The sequence below is a fragment of the Rhamphochromis longiceps genome, linkage group LG6 (assembly GCF_057381845.1).
Source record: "Rhamphochromis longiceps isolate RC_006_pf linkage group LG6, R_longiceps_female_GT1.1, whole genome shotgun sequence".
NCBI classification, from domain to species: Eukaryota; Metazoa; Chordata; class Actinopteri; order Cichliformes; family Cichlidae; genus Rhamphochromis; species Rhamphochromis longiceps.
The window spans coordinates 19595077-19611846 of NC_140562.1; the positions used below are offsets into that span (position 1 = coordinate 19595077).

General features: G+C 41.0%; 2 protein-coding genes and 2 non-coding genes across 11 annotated transcripts in view; 1 reads left to right on the forward strand and 3 right to left on the reverse strand.

The window, feature by feature from the left end:
• Positions 1-129: 129 nt before the first annotated feature.
• On the reverse strand, positions 130-4011 carry rps3a (ribosomal protein S3A). The gene is made up of 6 exons (XM_085409605.1): positions 3866-4011; positions 3186-3289; positions 2641-2828; positions 821-1029; positions 570-679; positions 130-298 (listed from the first exon to the last, which is right to left on the reverse strand). The coding sequence occupies exons 1-6, from the start codon at positions 3925-3927 to the stop codon at positions 171-173; spliced, it is 801 nt and encodes a 266-aa protein (XP_085265731.1). The 5' UTR covers positions 3928-4011; the 3' UTR covers positions 130-170.
• LOC146667870 (small nucleolar RNA SNORD73) lies at positions 457-523 on the reverse strand. Its single transcript, XR_014912204.1, has one exon. It is a non-coding gene; the product is annotated as a small nucleolar RNA SNORD73 (small nucleolar RNA).
• LOC146667871 (small nucleolar RNA SNORD73) lies at positions 2907-2980 on the reverse strand. The gene has a single exon (XR_014912203.1). It is a non-coding gene; the product is annotated as a small nucleolar RNA SNORD73 (small nucleolar RNA).
• A 4354-nt stretch (positions 4012-8365) lies between the features above and the next one.
• Positions 8366-16770, forward strand: part of lrba (LPS-responsive vesicle trafficking, beach and anchor containing) — a 172696-nt gene continuing 164291 nt past the window's right edge. For all 8 annotated transcript variants that reach the window (XM_085409606.1, XM_085409607.1, XM_085409610.1 and 5 more), the window contains exon 1: positions 8366-9278. In XM_085409606.1, coding sequence (XP_085265732.1) covers positions 9093-9278 — 186 coding nt within the window. In that variant the 5' untranslated portion in view covers positions 8366-9092. The remainder of the gene's footprint in view (positions 9279-16770) is intronic.

Genomic DNA, 16770 nt, shown 5'->3' on the forward strand with positions numbered 1-16770 from the left:
CTGCAGCATCCACCTTTTATCTGGTGACTAGTTCCTTCGAGAGTGCTGGATTTTGTAGCATTTTATCCCCTCCTTACATGCACTGACTGAACGACTGCATTACTTTACTGACAAAGAGAAACAGGACAGTTTGTTGGTCATTTACATTTTTTATTCAAATCAGGGTGTTTTTACACTGTCTCCTGAATGGGGGGCTCATAGCCATCAGCCCTCTCCACCTTGGCTCCAGTGTCATCACCGGAAGCCTTTGCAGCACCAGCAGCACCACCCTCACCATGGAGCTCCATCAGCTTGCCCACTGCAAGGGAGGACAGGGAATTTAACTGACTGATCAAACCATTACTGACAACTTGCAAATGACAGTTTGTCATACATATGTAATGGCAAAGACATAGTTGTAACATTTCATTCAATTAAACCAAGAATGTCTGCTTGTCAACTAGCATGTTGCAAGGGAACATCAGCTGATCTCAATTAGGTAATCAGGTGATCATATGGGACCGAAACATTGTCATCTTTTGTTCCCACAAACAAAAGAAACACTGTAAATACTAACATGCATTACTTACACTCGAACTTGGGCTTCTTAAGCATCTTGACCTTGCGAACGTACACATCGTGCAGAGGGTAAATGGACTGGCATGCCTTCTCGATGTCCTTGCCAACACTGTCAGGGATCCTGGAATACGAAAAAGCAAACGCATTCATTTAAAACCATCAATTGCGACACACACAAAACCTGAGTGCACTCAGAGATATAATTAGCTCAATCTTAAATTAATAATGCCATCTGTGCTTTAGTCAGAAACATGAGACTTACAACTTGTTGACCACTTCCTTCAGGTCATTGGTCTGAACCTCACGTGTCATGATCTCCATCATCTTCTTGCGGATTTGGCGGACCTGTTGGTGCTGGGCGTAGGAGGTCTTTCTGATCTGATTAGCACGCTTCTTTGTGAAACCCACACAGAAAAGACGCAGAAGGTAGCCATCGGTGGTCTTCACATCCACATGGGCCTCAATCATGGTCTGAGCAGAAAAATAATGATGACATTAACAGTGCCGCCTTAAAACGCATCGGTCTGTAACAAACTTTTTCTGCTCGTGTTCCTTCAATGTGCTTCTCACGTTTCTTTTTCCGAACCAAAATGCATTAAAACCCAACTTGAAAGTTTTGTTAATCTGGAGTCACTAGTAAATGGTTTGAGGTGTACACTTGTCTGCCAAGGCACTAGGTATAGCTGTGAAGTCTAATGCGACAACTCTGCCACATATTCTACATTTAGAAAGCTTCTACATTTCCAGTTTTGTTCTACAACAGTCTATGATTCTACTGCTCGCTGTCCACATGTATGCCATCTGAGCGGATAAAATGTTGGGAAATCTCAGATGTAATAGTCCAATATACAACATTGACAAGCTTGAAAGTATAACGAATAGCTGAACACACTAGATATCCCAGGTGTATCTAATAAAGTGGCCTTTGATTTTTGAATGGGAAGAGCCAACATGAAATGACACTTTGTTGCTTGCGTTTCAAAGAGCATTGGTGCACTCAGACTTTGCTGCTACCATTGCTGTAAACAACACTACAAAATTATGAATATATGACCAACACACTCAAATCCAAAATATTTTACCAGCGCCTGCTGAGAAGACCCAACACTTTCATAACCGCTGTCTCGGGCCAAAAAATAAATACAATTTACAGATCAGATGACTGTACGCACTTACGTCTTAACATGATTTATCATTTTAATTTCGTGCAAGCAAAAGTCAAACAACATGTTAGTCCTTTGATAGACTGAGTTCTAGAGTGCACTCTGCCTCTGGGACTGGATGAAACCCCGCTGTGAACCTGAATTTATGTTTACGCAAACAGGGTTTTGTGAATGGACTTAACTAGCGATGGCCCATTGCTTGCACTCACCAGCTTACTACTGTAGTGGTTGACCACTTCAGATAATTTTAACTGCCGACACATCTCATAGGCCCAACATTTAAGCCACTGACCAGAATTAACTTCATGTCATTAACAAACAATGAAGGGATCCATCAGCACAGGCTTCACTCACTTCTGAAACAAGAACAGCACGAACAGCACACACAATGCTGTGGAAAGGTGGAGGCTTATTGCAAAAATAAGCTCCCAGTATCCTCAGCAACCCATATCGCATGTGTGAAAGAGCTTCGCACAAACATCAACTGTGCACTCTCCCAGCAGAGCATGAGGGGCACTGACAAACAGCCCTGTGAGGATGCCAGTACTCAGAATTCTCCATCGCCAAGCAGCATTGGTGATTATATTGACTTCTCAAAGCTCCTGTTTTGTAATTATTATTTTTTAAAAGACAGTATATTAAAGAAGTATATCTAAAAAGCTTTAAAACATACCACATTACATTGGATTACTTCCCCCTTTATACTGGTCATGGAAGACATTTCTCATAAGTCTTTCTTTTCCTTCTAATGTGTTGAGTCCCAATATTTACACTGCAGCGTAAATATACCGTATACAAACCTGAATGTTCACACCAAGACCATACATAGTGTAGCCCTGTAGCCAAATCTCAACAAACACATTGGCATAAGTGACATCATCAGCTATCTGGCACCACTGGTGAAAAATGTGACCATCACCTGCCACTTCTTGACCATGGAGCACATCTTGTCACGGGTCAGGTCCATGCCGTGGAAGTTGGTGAGGCAGTTCTTGCCCTGAACATCCTCAGTGATGAGCTTGAACTTGCGGAAGGCCACCTCATCATTCTGGAGATCAGCGAGGCTCACTTCAAACACACGTCCCTTCAGACCATCTGAGGCGATTCCTGTGTGGTACAAGAGGTACGAAAAAAGGTTAAAGGGTTGAAAGGTAACGAGAAGTCTCTGGAAGCTGAAGTACTGATAATGGGAAAGGCAGTTGATCTCGTAAGTAATCAGGCCCCTCATTTGGGACCGAAACAGTTTGTCATCACACATTCCCACTGTACGCCAAGGATACTCTCAGATAATTATGGACAGCATTAGAAAACAATGCATCACCTACACAATTCTAAAGCTGATCTTTACTACTACTGCCAGAGTTTCACTGAATCAAAGAATGACACTTCTGTTCTTTACAGAAAGCAACATTAGCATACAACACACACAACAGCCACAACAGCCTTCGCACAATGCAGACTTACTGGTTCCCTGAGTCCTGGTGACCAAGGTCTTGCCAAGGTTGCGGATGTTGAACATGGCTGGTGCCTTGACATCATACCAGTCCTTCTTGGAGAAAGGGTCCACACTGCAGGAGAGTAGAAAGTATTAATTCACAATCATCTCAGCCATGCTTGAATACCAGTACGAGAAAGGACACTGCTCGGATTAGCAAACACCGTGGAATAACCACTACTCTAATCGATTTCACGATTTCCTAACGGACTAGCTCGGTCGTACTGATTGTCTGCACCACATGGTGTTATAAGTTAGATACATTAACTCTTAGCCGTAGGATCCGACTGCCATGTTGCCAGACAAGCTCGCCTACAGTTAAGCTAACATTCAGTAGCCTTTAGCATATAAGATTGCAGGCGCTAGCTAGCAACCAAATTACTTGAGCTTTCCCTTACTGTGCTGGTGATACTCCAAATGAGCTGCTCGCACATAATAAAATCAACTTTAACTACATAAAGTCTAAGAGCATGAAAGGAGACATCATGCTACAGCTCAGCGCCACTGGGGCCGGCGGTGCCGACACTAGCACTGGCCGCTTAACATCCACCTAAAATCGGCTTCATCCTTCACCCATTTCACACCAAAACGACACCAACGAAAAAAGCGAAGTGTTGTTCACACAACAATGTCTGAATGTCCAACTTACATCTTCTTTTTGGCACCCTTTTTGCCGCCTTTGGTCAGCCTCTTATTCTTGCCGACTGCCATGTTGGCTACAGGGAGTGAAAGAGGAGGAACTCGGAAATCCCGCGAGAATTAAAGAGACGGCTCGGGGTTCGTGAGATTTGTCTCATCTCGCGAGTGTTTTTGCAGTTTCATTTGTCTCCCTCTGCCGGTGAAAGCACAGTCTAACACGCTCGTAAAAAAACTAACAAACTACATTAAAAAATAGAGTTTTGAAATCAGCAACAATAAGGTGAGCAGACGTTCCGCTTTATGTGGCAATGCGCAGCATTTTTATCCCCTGTGCCCTTCTCCCACATCTTCAGACAGTGTCCCACACTTTGATCGGTTCTGCAGGACATGCTTTTTCAAAGAGACCGTTTTTACCAAATGTGTATAATAAAGAGTTAAAGTTAAAGCATGTGAAGGCAAGGCTTTTTTTAAAATTATAGTCAGGTCAGCAGCTCTAATGCCATACTCATCAGGGAACAGTAACCAAATCAAAAAGTCACAAGCTTTGCAGATTCTGCTGAATATGACAGAAACAACTACAAAGACAATGAAGTCATAGTATATACTGACAAACTGAGCTTATTTATTTTTTAGCTTCACACAGGAGTGTGAAGTAGCAGTTTTATTAGTCATGATTTGTTAAAAAATTGCCGAAAATGTCAGACATGCCTCAAAAAAGGTATATCAGTCTATTGACATATACAACTGAAAGCCAAAAACTGTTACCAGGCAGAACAGCGGCTGAAATAACAGTGAAATAAAATTCAGCATTGTCAACCTGTCCCACTTTGCCCCACGCAAACACAGTGTTTGCCCTACATTTAGTTTGTTGGGATCTGGTCATCCCATTTAATTCTATTAGTTTAAACCACGGGTAGTCTAATCAAGCTTGAAAAGATTTCAGATTCCACATTCAGGAAACTTTTTTTTTTATCCCAGAAATGGCGAATCAGTTTGACGGTCCACCACTACAACGATAAGGAAGCAAATAAGAATAAAAAACAATAAAATAAAAATCATATAGAAACCACAATCATTTTAGTATTAAAGGCTGATATGCAAATACAACAACATAAAATAGCCTGGCCTGCTAAAAGTATTTGATTACTGGCAGATTATAGAAGACCACAGCGCAAAAACAGTGGAAGGGCCAAAGAGGACAAAGTAACAAAGACAAAACCTACATTTTTTAAGTAATCTTTTTAAATAAATGGAAGCTGGAAAAAAAAAAGCTCAACAATAATTTATAACTAACTACAGCCATAGGGAACAACAGTTTTCAAAGTAAAATTTGTCAAATGCTGAAAGGCAATAGTACAACATTTTCGTATTTAGTAATTTGTGTCATATAGCAAAAAGTGATCCACACCAATTTTTTTTAACTGGGAGACAAGTTCTTCCACATCTCTGAACAGGATGAACTAGTCTCAAGGTGTGCAAACAGGTAAAATAGGCGTGTTGCCTGTTTTCCACCAACATTATTACTGTAACAAAGGGAAGAATTTTGTCTGTTGGGAAAATACACTTCGGAGGTTATTTATCCACTTACCCACAAAGCCTAATACAATAGTCCTGTAATCTTCCACCTGTATGAAGGTCATATTATTCTGTGGAAGATGTTGATTCCTGATGGAGGACACAAAGTAAACACGTTAGTGGACTTCATCTTTCATATACCAATATTGACAAATGTAAACCAGGTAAACAGGTAAAAAGGTGTTGTTTTATGTAAAGTCTTGCTCCTTAATTCTTCCTAATATGCCAGCAAGGTTATTAGTACTTTGACAAATCCAGCTCCTAGTGCCACAGATGTTTTCAAAAATTATTTGAAGGACGTGGCAGCTGTTTATTGTGTCTTCTCATTCAAAATCTGATTTATGTTGACATTTTTTGCCTTTATTTCATCTACAGCAGGTGTGTCAAACATAAGGCCCAGGGGTAAAAAATCAGTCCAGCAAAAACTCCAACATACTCCATACATTTTCCCATCTACTGATACAATTCACCTGTTCACGTTTTTTTCACTACTATAGAAATTACAAGGTTGTTTTATTAGTTTTTTATAAAGTGTCCAATGTAAATAAATAAATAAAACAGGTCATTTTTCTGTGAATTGACAGTAACTTTCTGCTTTATAATTACAGGGCAGTTTTATCAATGAGCTACCAGACTCATTTCTGTAATTTTACATATTAATTTCTTACAGTTTAAGTCTAAAGAGTGGCGCTGATGGGTTTGTTCATTTACAACAGCGGCATTTCTTTATCATGTAAAGAAAAGTGAGAGCTACTGTTGAAATTGCACTTCTTTTTCTTATATTGAGATATGTCGGGGATTAAATGTGCAGTTAAATTCAGATAGACAGAAAGAAGAGTTTCGCTGATCTGTTCCGCTTGAGATCAAAGTAGGGTTGTATGTGGCCCGTGATGACTTTGACACCCCTGATCTACAGCCTCTGCTGTATTGTTTGCATGAGCAACAACTTTACATTTGTGGTTCGGATGAGAAGCTTATTACATTTGCCGTCATTACTTTAGTCATCTTTGCTTTCAAGATGGTTTAAAAAGATATTTTTCAAAGAGTTGCTCTGACACACTCTGAGCTCTTAACAAGGGCTCATCAGTTTAATTGCAATCTCTGACACTAAATCATTTGCAGATGTTATAATCTTCTTCTGAGATAATAAGAGCTTCCAACAGGATGGCAGCAAGAGGGGAGAAAGAGACGATTACGGTGGCGCTGTGTCACAAACTTGTCCACTCATTAGCTGCATAAAGCCTGCAGGAGAATAAGAAGGCACAGTTCAGTTTAAAGGTCAGTAAAAGCTTTCTCTGCTCTTTTTCTGTTCTTTTTTCTTCTTCTTTTTGAAGGTCGTATTTAAGAAAGTCTTTGGGCTCAGTGAACAAGACTGCTGATTTGAGGTCATTAAATCAGAGACAAGGCCTGCATCTCATGGGTGGTGCTGCTGGCTTCCATGACTCCCAGGGTCCCTGAGGGCTCAGCTACACTTTACTGGGAGGTCAGCGGGAACGGTGACGCCAGCTGCCTCTGTGGCAACACTCATGGCTGCACATCCATCCCACAGAGCCAATGTGAAGTCACTAGAAAGAACAGAGATGGGAAGACAGATAGTATCAAATATGGGCATTATTTGACTTCGACTGCTTTGATTGTGTCTGATTAGAGTTTTGTCTCTTCTCCTCAGCCGTGCAAAAAAAAAAACCCTCACGTGTCAGGGGTTATGGTTGTGGCGGTGATTTGAAAAGGCAAGCAAAGCAGAGCCGTCACTTTGCTTTAATGTTTGGTTTTCAGCGCCGCGGGATGCACACATCTGTCAGTGTGCGCTGTTGTGCCCTACAAAAACGTTGTTCTGCATGTATTTCCTGTTTGCCTTTTCATTTTGTTTGTTGTGTTAGTTTAAGCTATAACATCCTCTTTTTATCCATTATATGATGTGTGATTTACATTGACAGTTTGTACATAAGATTTCTAAATTAAGACTCCTACACTCAGAACATGATTTGTTGGTGCTTGTGTTACAGTTACTACTTTTCTGTGTGTATGTAGCAGGCACTTGTCTTGTACACTCTACCTTATTTTAATTGCTTTTTCTCTCTATCTCTAGGAGAGGGCATAAACAGGAAGAAAAAAATTATGATTGTTGTTACTATTTGTGGAAAGGGGGTGGGATTTAATAGAATTAGACTTATTTCTGCTCCCTTTTCAACATGTAAAGTTATACATTGTGATTATTCTTTTCCTTATGTTTTTAACATGTTCAAAATAAAGCCACATTTCAAGTGCAGTATTTGAAATATATCCCCCTGAGGTTTATATGCATGCTGATACACAGCATACAGTCAAACCTGGATTATCATAAACAGCCCCATGGTCTGTGTAACTTTTTGAAATATTAAAGTGCAGCATTATCTGCTTACTATTATACGTCCTCCCTTCAGCATTGTAGTTTACATTGGGTTCACGTGACATGTGCATTGTCCTGAGGTTAGGGTAGCAAGCTGCTTTTCCCGAAAACGGAACAAAGACACTTTCAATAACCTGTAATGTGTAAATATGCATACTGTGCGACAGACACAGCTCAGACGCAAAATTTCCAAGCTTATAGTCCCACATTAATTTTAGCTGGCATTGCTTAAACGGTGATAATGTAGCTCTCTCGCTGAGGTTAGCGGACTACTGTTGTGCATTTTATTTTGCCTCCTGATGTTAATGATGTGGTGTGCGTGTAGAGAGACTGTGAAATCGCGAGTTTTGTTGTGTGGAGCCTGTTTAGAGAGGACTTCTAAGCGGCAGGGCTCAAACCGTTAACGTTTCGCAGTAACTCAGTTCACACGCTGTTGATTTGAACGCAGTCCCTGTGCACGGAGCTAGAAAACCACCTGAGCTGCACACCTGCCACTGAGCTTAACAGTCCCCAGTTGTGTACTGCGCATGCGCCACTCACTCAAGGGCTATACTGTCATGGCGGTGACGAGCTGAAGCTACCGGGGTAGATCAGGAAGCAAATGCAGCGCAGCTGGGTCAACGTTGCCATTTAGCCAAGTGTGCGGAGTTTCCCGAGGAGGAGGAGGGGGTCACCGAGCGGACCTCAGCTCTTTGTCGGCTTTCTCCGGAGCTGTTGGCGGACTTGCTTCCATTCAGTTTGAGTTTTTTTTATTATTATGCCAAGCGCTACCTGTCAAGTGAGTGGACTCAGTGACAATAGCAACTTCCACTGCTGTGCGGAGATATTAAAGTATCCTCGCTTGCCGTTTGTGCACAGGAGCACGGGAGGACACAGGTAAAAGGGCGAACTCTTCTTCACCTGCTTCTCCCCTTGTTACCTGCACCACACTTTCCACGGCTTTTAACAGTGTAAAACCCTCCGTGTGGCATCAAGTTACAGGGCAGAGGAGTAGTTCACCGTGGAGAGGAGCACTGACATTTCCAGCCTCGCGGTGTCAGCGGTCATCAAATTCTCTCGTTTTTGTTTTTTTTTTACCCACTTTCGAGGCTGTTTTTGGATGGGAGGGAAACGTCTTGCTTATGTGCCTATAGACTGTCAACAACTCAGCTGAAGGGGAGATAAACCCCCCTCCCCCTTATTTCCCTCTTCTGACATCGGCTCCACTGTCACCATTGGAGGTGAACAGGTGCCTTACCTGTGAACGCCACCTGTCCCGTCCGCTTCCTTAGCAATGGCTAGCGAGGAGACAGCGGGCGCTGCACCGCCAGGTGAAGGGAAGGACGGGCGACCTGGCGCCGTGGGGCTCAACCCCGGAGTGCCTATCAGGGGGATAAGAATGAAATTCGCCGTGCTCACCGGCCTGGTGGAAGTTGGGGAAGTTTCCAACCGAGACATTGTGGAGACGGTGTTCAACCTGGTAAGCTGATTATGGGGCTCAGAATAGGCCATAGATAGCACTGTCACGCTGTGGTACTGGCTGTGAATCTTTGGGAAAGTCTGGCTTACACCCATATTTGCATAAAAGAAAGGCGTTGATCGTCTGTCAGCACTGACAAAATCGATACTTTCTACTAAGTGTGGCCATATTGACTTAAAGGCAAGCAGCCTACACTGGAAACTGCAGTGAGTCACAGCTATAGGACCTCTCTCTCTAATGAACCCTTATTATCCATGTGGCCCTGTAAATTAAATGGTATATTGTTGGTTTGTTGTTTACAGATAGCTGGAGTGATTGGGCTCATCAGAGCAGGTTCTCATTATTTAGACATGCATGTCATACAGTTTCTTATGCTGCATTGTTCTGTTGTCTTATTGGGCCCCTGCATGTACACATGTAATTATCAGTGTTAAAAACATGTTGCTAAGGTTGTTATTGAACATGACATGATGACCAATGTGAGAATAATCGTGGCAGAGAAAATACTGCGGCAGCAGCAAATCAGTCAGTGCTTTTGTGTGTGTGTGTGTGTGTGTGTGTGAGAGAGAGAGTGTGTGACATATCCAGGTCAGTCATACTGGGTGCCTTATCTGTCTGTTACCTGTTGGCCACCTTAAAGCATGTACCCCAGCTTGGCCTGTCTGCAGTACTGATAGCCCTCGCCTGCCTCAAAGCTTTTCACAAAGTGACTTTGCGGTGTCTGCATGAGAATGAATGAAACTACCAGTAACAAGGAAACTTACCGTGATGAATGGGAGCATGCTCAACTGCAGCTTTCACTGGTGAGGTGTGGGAGGAAGGGAGAGGGAGGAGACGTGAAGGTAGAACCTGCAAAACTGCTTTGTCACAGTGGTACAACAATGGAATCCTTTAGATAGGGGAGGCTCGCCTATAGTCATATAGTATAGTTTACTCCCAACGCCAACCCCCACAGAGGAGGCTAATGAACTGCAAGTAGATGTCTGACTCATGGCGAGATATTTGTAAGCACTACTAAACACAAACTATCCCATCAGCTAAATATCAGCACAGCTGAGAGCCTGAAAACTTCATTTAACCAAGAAGAAAAACTAAGCGGTGAATTGATTAACAAAGCAGATGATGATTAAATGCCTTTCAGACAAAAAGCGATCAGTTAACTTGTCTTTCCACTCTTATACTGACCCATGTTACACTGACCTACTTTGATTGGACACGTTTGTAGTGTCACCAGGATGCTGCAAAAGCAAAGCTTTTTTTTTTTTCGCTTTTTCCTCATTTATTTCTTTATTTTTTGTGTCCAGTCTTGTCTGTCTGTTGCTATTATTAATTTTAGACAGACATGTGATTGCAAGCGAGGACCGCTGACTGGAAAAGCAGACAATGTAAATGCAGTATCACGGGGAAGTATTGTTTTTAGTAGCAGCTTCCAGTGACTATATGTACAATTGTTTTTTTGTGTGTGTGTTTTTTTTTCCCCTTTAAGCTGAGAAAGCCATCATTGTACAAATATGATCTGTACAGGCTCCTCTGTCTCACTGCAGCTCTTCTGGACTGCATTTTTATCATGGACAGTGTCATTTTTCAGGAGGTGCTGTGCATTTCATTATGCTTACAACATTCTACAGCTTTCCACATGATAGTCTGATTTATCACAGTGGTCATAGTTTTCTCTTTGGTAGTATCTGCCAGAGCCCTACATTGATTAAATACTACATGGTTTCCCCAAGAGTATTGTCTCTCTGTGTCACAACTCATCAGCAGTGGTTGTGATGACTCGCAGCACGTGGGCTTGGGTTATAAATGCCACTATTCAGTTGTTTTTAGAAAAACGGGCTCATGTGCCGGCCCTGTTTGTGCCTGGAGTCAGGAATTTGCTATAGATGGGGGCAAAGAAGAGTTTGCTTCACACAGTCACAGTCTGAGTGTTACGCTGTTTTGTCCCCCCCCCCCCGTTGGTCGATCTGCTTCACGCTATCTCGATACAAGGTTCAAGGGGTATATAGCTGTCAGTTAAAAGTGAAAGTAAAGATGAGCAGGCCAGAGAATAGAGAGCTGAACTTTTGTCAGTGCAACAGCTGAACTGTTGATACATAATCCGGTATTCAAGTTTACTTTTAAATAGAGGAAAGGGAAAAAAAAACAAACAAACCGTAATCTGTGTGGCAGAGTACAATATCTGTATTCAGAGACAGTTTTTTTTTTTTTATATTTTGGTCCTATGAAGTCTTGCCCTGTCATGGCTCATTGGACCTGTCTTGGCTAACAAATTCAATCTGTTTAAAGCAGCACTGGTGTAATACAAGGGATGAATTTCACAGCATAAACATGTTTTGTTTCTTTATTTTCTTGGATCTGAGTATGGCAAGTTTTTATTTTTCCAGAGTCTGCATCAAATACACAAGTTTGCACACAGCCAGAGGAACAATGTGCAAAAAAAGGCATATTTTCGCTTCAAACGGATTACCTCTGCAGTGGCTTTCACACTTATGGTAAAGAAAGAATATGGGAATTCTAAGTTTTTATGTATTGAGACGTAGTTAAAAAATAATCTGGTTCTTACCAGGTTTTAAAATAATTTAAATACAACCTCTGATGAACAACAAGACTCGACACATTTCACCACGTCATTATTTATTTAACAAAAGCTAAGTCAAAATGCTTAGCGGTGAATGAAGAGCTGCGTAGCTTGTACAATCATATTTAGCAGCAATAACTTGAAGTAATGATTCTCTGTATGACTTTCAGTCTCTCACATCACTGTGGAGGAATTTTGTCCCTCTATTCTTTACAGCGTTGCTTCAGTTCATTGAGTTTTGCAGGCATTTGTTTATACACAGCTCTTTTAAAAGTCCTGCTGCAGCATTTCCATTGCGTTGAGGTCTGGACTTTGACTGGGACATTGTAGCACCTTGATTGTTTTCTTTTTCAGCCATTCTGCTTGTAGATCTGAGGCTGTGTTTGGGATCATATTCCCAGTCACACTTGGACTTGATGTTCAGCTGGGAGTGAAGATGTCAGGAAACGTGATTGATGAGACTTCCCTCCCACTAAAACAGAATCAACTTTCTGGGATTTAAACTGTTAACTTAAATATGCAGCGCTACCTGCTGTTGCTACCCCTTCTGAATAAGGTAGAAACCAAAAGCAGCATAATGTTTGACCTTGGGGTCAATTTACTGGGATTTCTATTCCCGGGAACACTGGAAACAGTCTTGAATGTTTTGTACTTGTCAATAATATTTCCCATTGCAGAATTACTTCATATCATTTGGAAATGACCTTATTAGACTTTGCAGGTTGATGGGCAGCAACAATTCTTCTTCTCTGAGATCACTGTGGATGTCTTTGCTCCTTGGCATTGTGATAACACACAGCTGAATGCTCCAGACCAACAAACTACCAAAACGTCTGCTTTTATAGAGGTTATCAGTGATTAGCAGGAATTAAATAGTAGCTCTGTTCTTTAGCGGACCCACTAAGGAACAGAAATTTTTTTGTTATATCCTGATATATAAAGACACAGACCTGAAAGATGGCATACTTTCTTTTTACTATGTCTTTATGTGCTTATTACTCTTGATCATACATGTTCATAATGGTTCAACAGGTGTCCACGTTTTTTGTAGTTGTTGTTGTTGTTGTTTGTTTTGCATGTCTAAAGCATAGCAGCACCCACCCTGAATGGAGCCAGAGAAACTGAAAGCACTTGTGTCAAGATGTTATTGGGTGTACAACATGATTTGTGCACATTATGACAACAGGCCACACAAATTGATAGTTGAGCTTTTTTTTTTTTTTTTTAAAATAATGTTTTCTAACCTTTTAACTATTAAAACAAAAGTAATGAATATTTCTTTAAAACGAAGTGAAACTAATTATTGCCAAAGTGTTACAGCCTGCTCTATTGGCCAATCAGTGGGCTTAAAAAACCAAACAATCCCCAAACCACACTGGTTAGGACAAAGGGAAGCTGAGTTACAGTTTTCATCCCACTAGATTACAGATTATACATGGCACTTCTTGAAACACAGATGAATTGGTGAACAAAGTTCAACATTTAGCAAGTCTGAGATATTGATATCTGGCTTTCTGTCAAAATGTTAAGTCCAATGGTCACTGGTGTTTTAACCCCATGCCAACTTTTGAGGGGGAAAATGTGTGGGTCTCTTGGGCTTGAGTAAATGTTTGACTTTGTCTAGTAGTCACTCGTTTACACTTGTTTCCCCCCTTTTTAAGGCAGGTAGTGTAGAATCGGTTTGTTTGCGCCCTTGTGCTTTAAGTGGCTGCCCACAGCTTTAGAGGAAGTGCCACTGTTTTGTTTTTGTTCTGGCTAACTGAAATAGTGTGCTGAAAGCTGGAAAGAGCTGCAGACTGGGGTGTTAATTCTCAGTTGAGCCAGTAATAAACGTTACTGTCTGTATCTGTCTGCTGATGTAATTCTCTTTTAGTTAGCAGACTTTATTGTAGATTTGCAAAGACAGCCTTGTAATGCATAATCACACATAATTACATGTTGCTACATAGGATAGAAATAAATGAGGAAATAAAAGGCTGCAATTAGGCAACATCAGTATTCCTTCATTAGGGTTTATTGTGTTTAATGGACATCTCAGAGGGTGTAAATACTGTTAATACATGGGCACTTTAAAATGAAGCAGTGGGACGTCGGGGCTCTTGCGGTTATCCCAATATAAGAGAATGAAAGAGGTATACCGCTGCCTTACATAGGGTAGGTAATCTCCTAGGCCCAATAAAGCACTGACTAATGTGACGCTCTGTGAAGAGGAGCCAGGCTGAGCTGGAATCATGGCTCCTCTGTTAGGTGACACAGGAGATGGGTGGAATGTAACGGCGGCATTACCTGAATACAAGGTCATAGAGCCGATGGCAGACAGCTATGCAGCCCACAACTATATGAATACACTGGCTATGATCATTTAAGTGTTAGTTTTGATTTCCTTTATGAAAATGATGCATCACATCAAAGTATTTGTGTTTATCACAAAGAACTACAGCCTGAAGGCTCGTAGCAGAAGAAGCCACAAATAAAACTCTGTGATGTTTCTATTTAGTTATGATTTATTAAATATGGGATAGGTTTATTCATGTATCTGAAAATGCAGTCTGTGCCACAGGGCTTCATTAACCAAAGTGATCTTGTTATGCTACAGGGCTTTCTGGAAGATGGCGTATAGTAAAATCATAATTTCATTCATAAAGTTGACGTTTCTCATTTCATTTTTTCAAATGTTAAAATGTGGAGTGTTGGAATTTGTCTGTCCATGTGCTTCAGTTTGTCTTGAGCCACTGTATTTGAACTACCTGCTGCAACACTATGTATTAAATCTGTATTTAGCTGTAGCTATAGCTTAGATGGCCTCTTTTTGGGCATGTCTTTATCCTTTTTTATGATATCTACTTGCATTTAATTTCCCTTCTATGAGGCTACTGTTTTCCAGGCATTCTGTATTTCTAGTTGTGTCAACGAGGCAAATCAGTTTTATTCTGTTTCTTCAGTGATATTTTAAGGTCTCTTTCTTTGTCTTTGTGCTTCTGAGCATGTGCAGTTTGTGTTTGATAGTGCCTTGTTGCCCACTTTATCATCTGTGGGACTGATGTTGACACAGAGGATCCTCCTTTGAGATAGGCTGTCATAAGTGAAATTAATTGTTCTAAACTTGCATCTTCCCTTTTTATTTCTTTAAATAGGCTGCCTGGGACCCTTATTACTTCCCGAAAAGTAGTTGTTCTGTGGAATTATTATGTGTCACGCTTTAAAACTGTGAAATTGAGTTTAGTAGCTTTATTCTTATCAGCAGATACAGGCTATTTTTGCCCTGACTAGAAACTAGCGATGGTTGCAATAAGATAATCCCCAAGATGGTAGACAAGTGTTAATATGAACACTTGAGTCTTTTTTTCTTTTTTTCTTTTTCATAATTCACTGCTTGTGTGCATATGTTGCCCACAAGCACACACACATTCTCCCTTCATTTGCAAGCAGTCTGGCACAAAAGCTGTAAGAGTGAGGGCGATGCTTGTGCTCTCTCCAGGCATGCTTTGCCCTCTCTGGCAGTAACAAAGAGCCCTTTAATCTGACACATGAATGAAATGCTATCTGCTTCTCTCAATTATCTGTCGCATCAGCCCAATTTCAGGGTCACACCTCTTTCTTCTTGCATCACTGTATCTGAAGGTAGTCCGAAGTGGTATAGGACTGTTGACTGTCAGCATGACTGTCTGTTTATTTTATTTTCAGAATAATATTCAGTGCTCATTGTTTCCGTAAATGGTCTTTTTGTTTCCCTAAACAAAAGAGGGCATTTGTGTTCGTTGCACCATTTTGGCAGTCATGTCTTTTTCATAGAAATAACAGTGAAATCACCACAGTGAGTTTTCTTGAGGGTAAACAGGATTAGCTGGTCTGGATGAGCTATAGGTGTAAGTGGGTTTAAAAAGCCACAACTGGAATGCCTGTTTTCTCCTTCTTTATGCAGTGTCTTTATTTAGCCCTGGAGCAGGTCAGATAATGCACCCATCATGCCTCATTGTCTGCTGTTTGTTGACAAATAGGCAGATGGCCTCAGGATTTAACAGGGTTTGAAAGAGATGCGTGTCATCGGAGAGATATAATGTCTTGCATAACAAGAATTTAGAGACCGTTAAAAGCTTGAGATATAGTATTTTGGGACACTGTAGTTACATGAAATATCTCTGAGAAGTGTGCTTTGTTTTTCCTGTTTTTGCTTTAAAAAGATTTAATGGGAGCGTTGATAAGCACTGGGTGGGAACAGTTGCCTGGTGTCACATCCTACTTCAGGAGTGTGGTTAGGGAAACTTGTTCCACATGACAGTTTAGTGGTAACTACCTCTGGAGTACAGTGGGGAAAATAATTACTTTGTTCCCTGCTGAATTTGTATGCTTGCTCACTTACAAAGAAAAGCCAGTCTCTATTTTTTCTGATGGTTTCCTTTTAATGCAGAGAGAGAAAATATCAAACAAAAGTCCAGGAAAAAAAGAAAACATATTACAGAAAAGTTATAAATTCATTTAAATGTCATTGAGTGAAAAAAGTATTTGATCCTCAAGCAATACATGTACTTGAGTGACCCAGTCCATGACCTTAATGTCCTTCTTCTTTAGCCACTCCTTTGTTGCCTTAGTGGCATGTTTCAGGTTACTGCCATGTTGGATAACCAATCCATGAGTCATCTTCAGTGTTCTGGCTGAGGGCAGGAAGTCTAAGGTTTTACATTACATAGCCCTGCCCTTTATGTACCTTCAAGTTTTCATGTATCGTTAGAAGAAAAACAGCCCCAAAGCATAATGCTTCCACCTCCATGCTTGACTGTAGGGATGGTGTTCTTTGGGTCATACTCAGCATTTCTCTTCCGTCAAACACGACAGGTTGAGTTGATGCCAAATAGCTTGATTTTTATCTGGACACAGCACTTTCTCCCAAGCCTTCTCTGAATCATTTAGATGTTC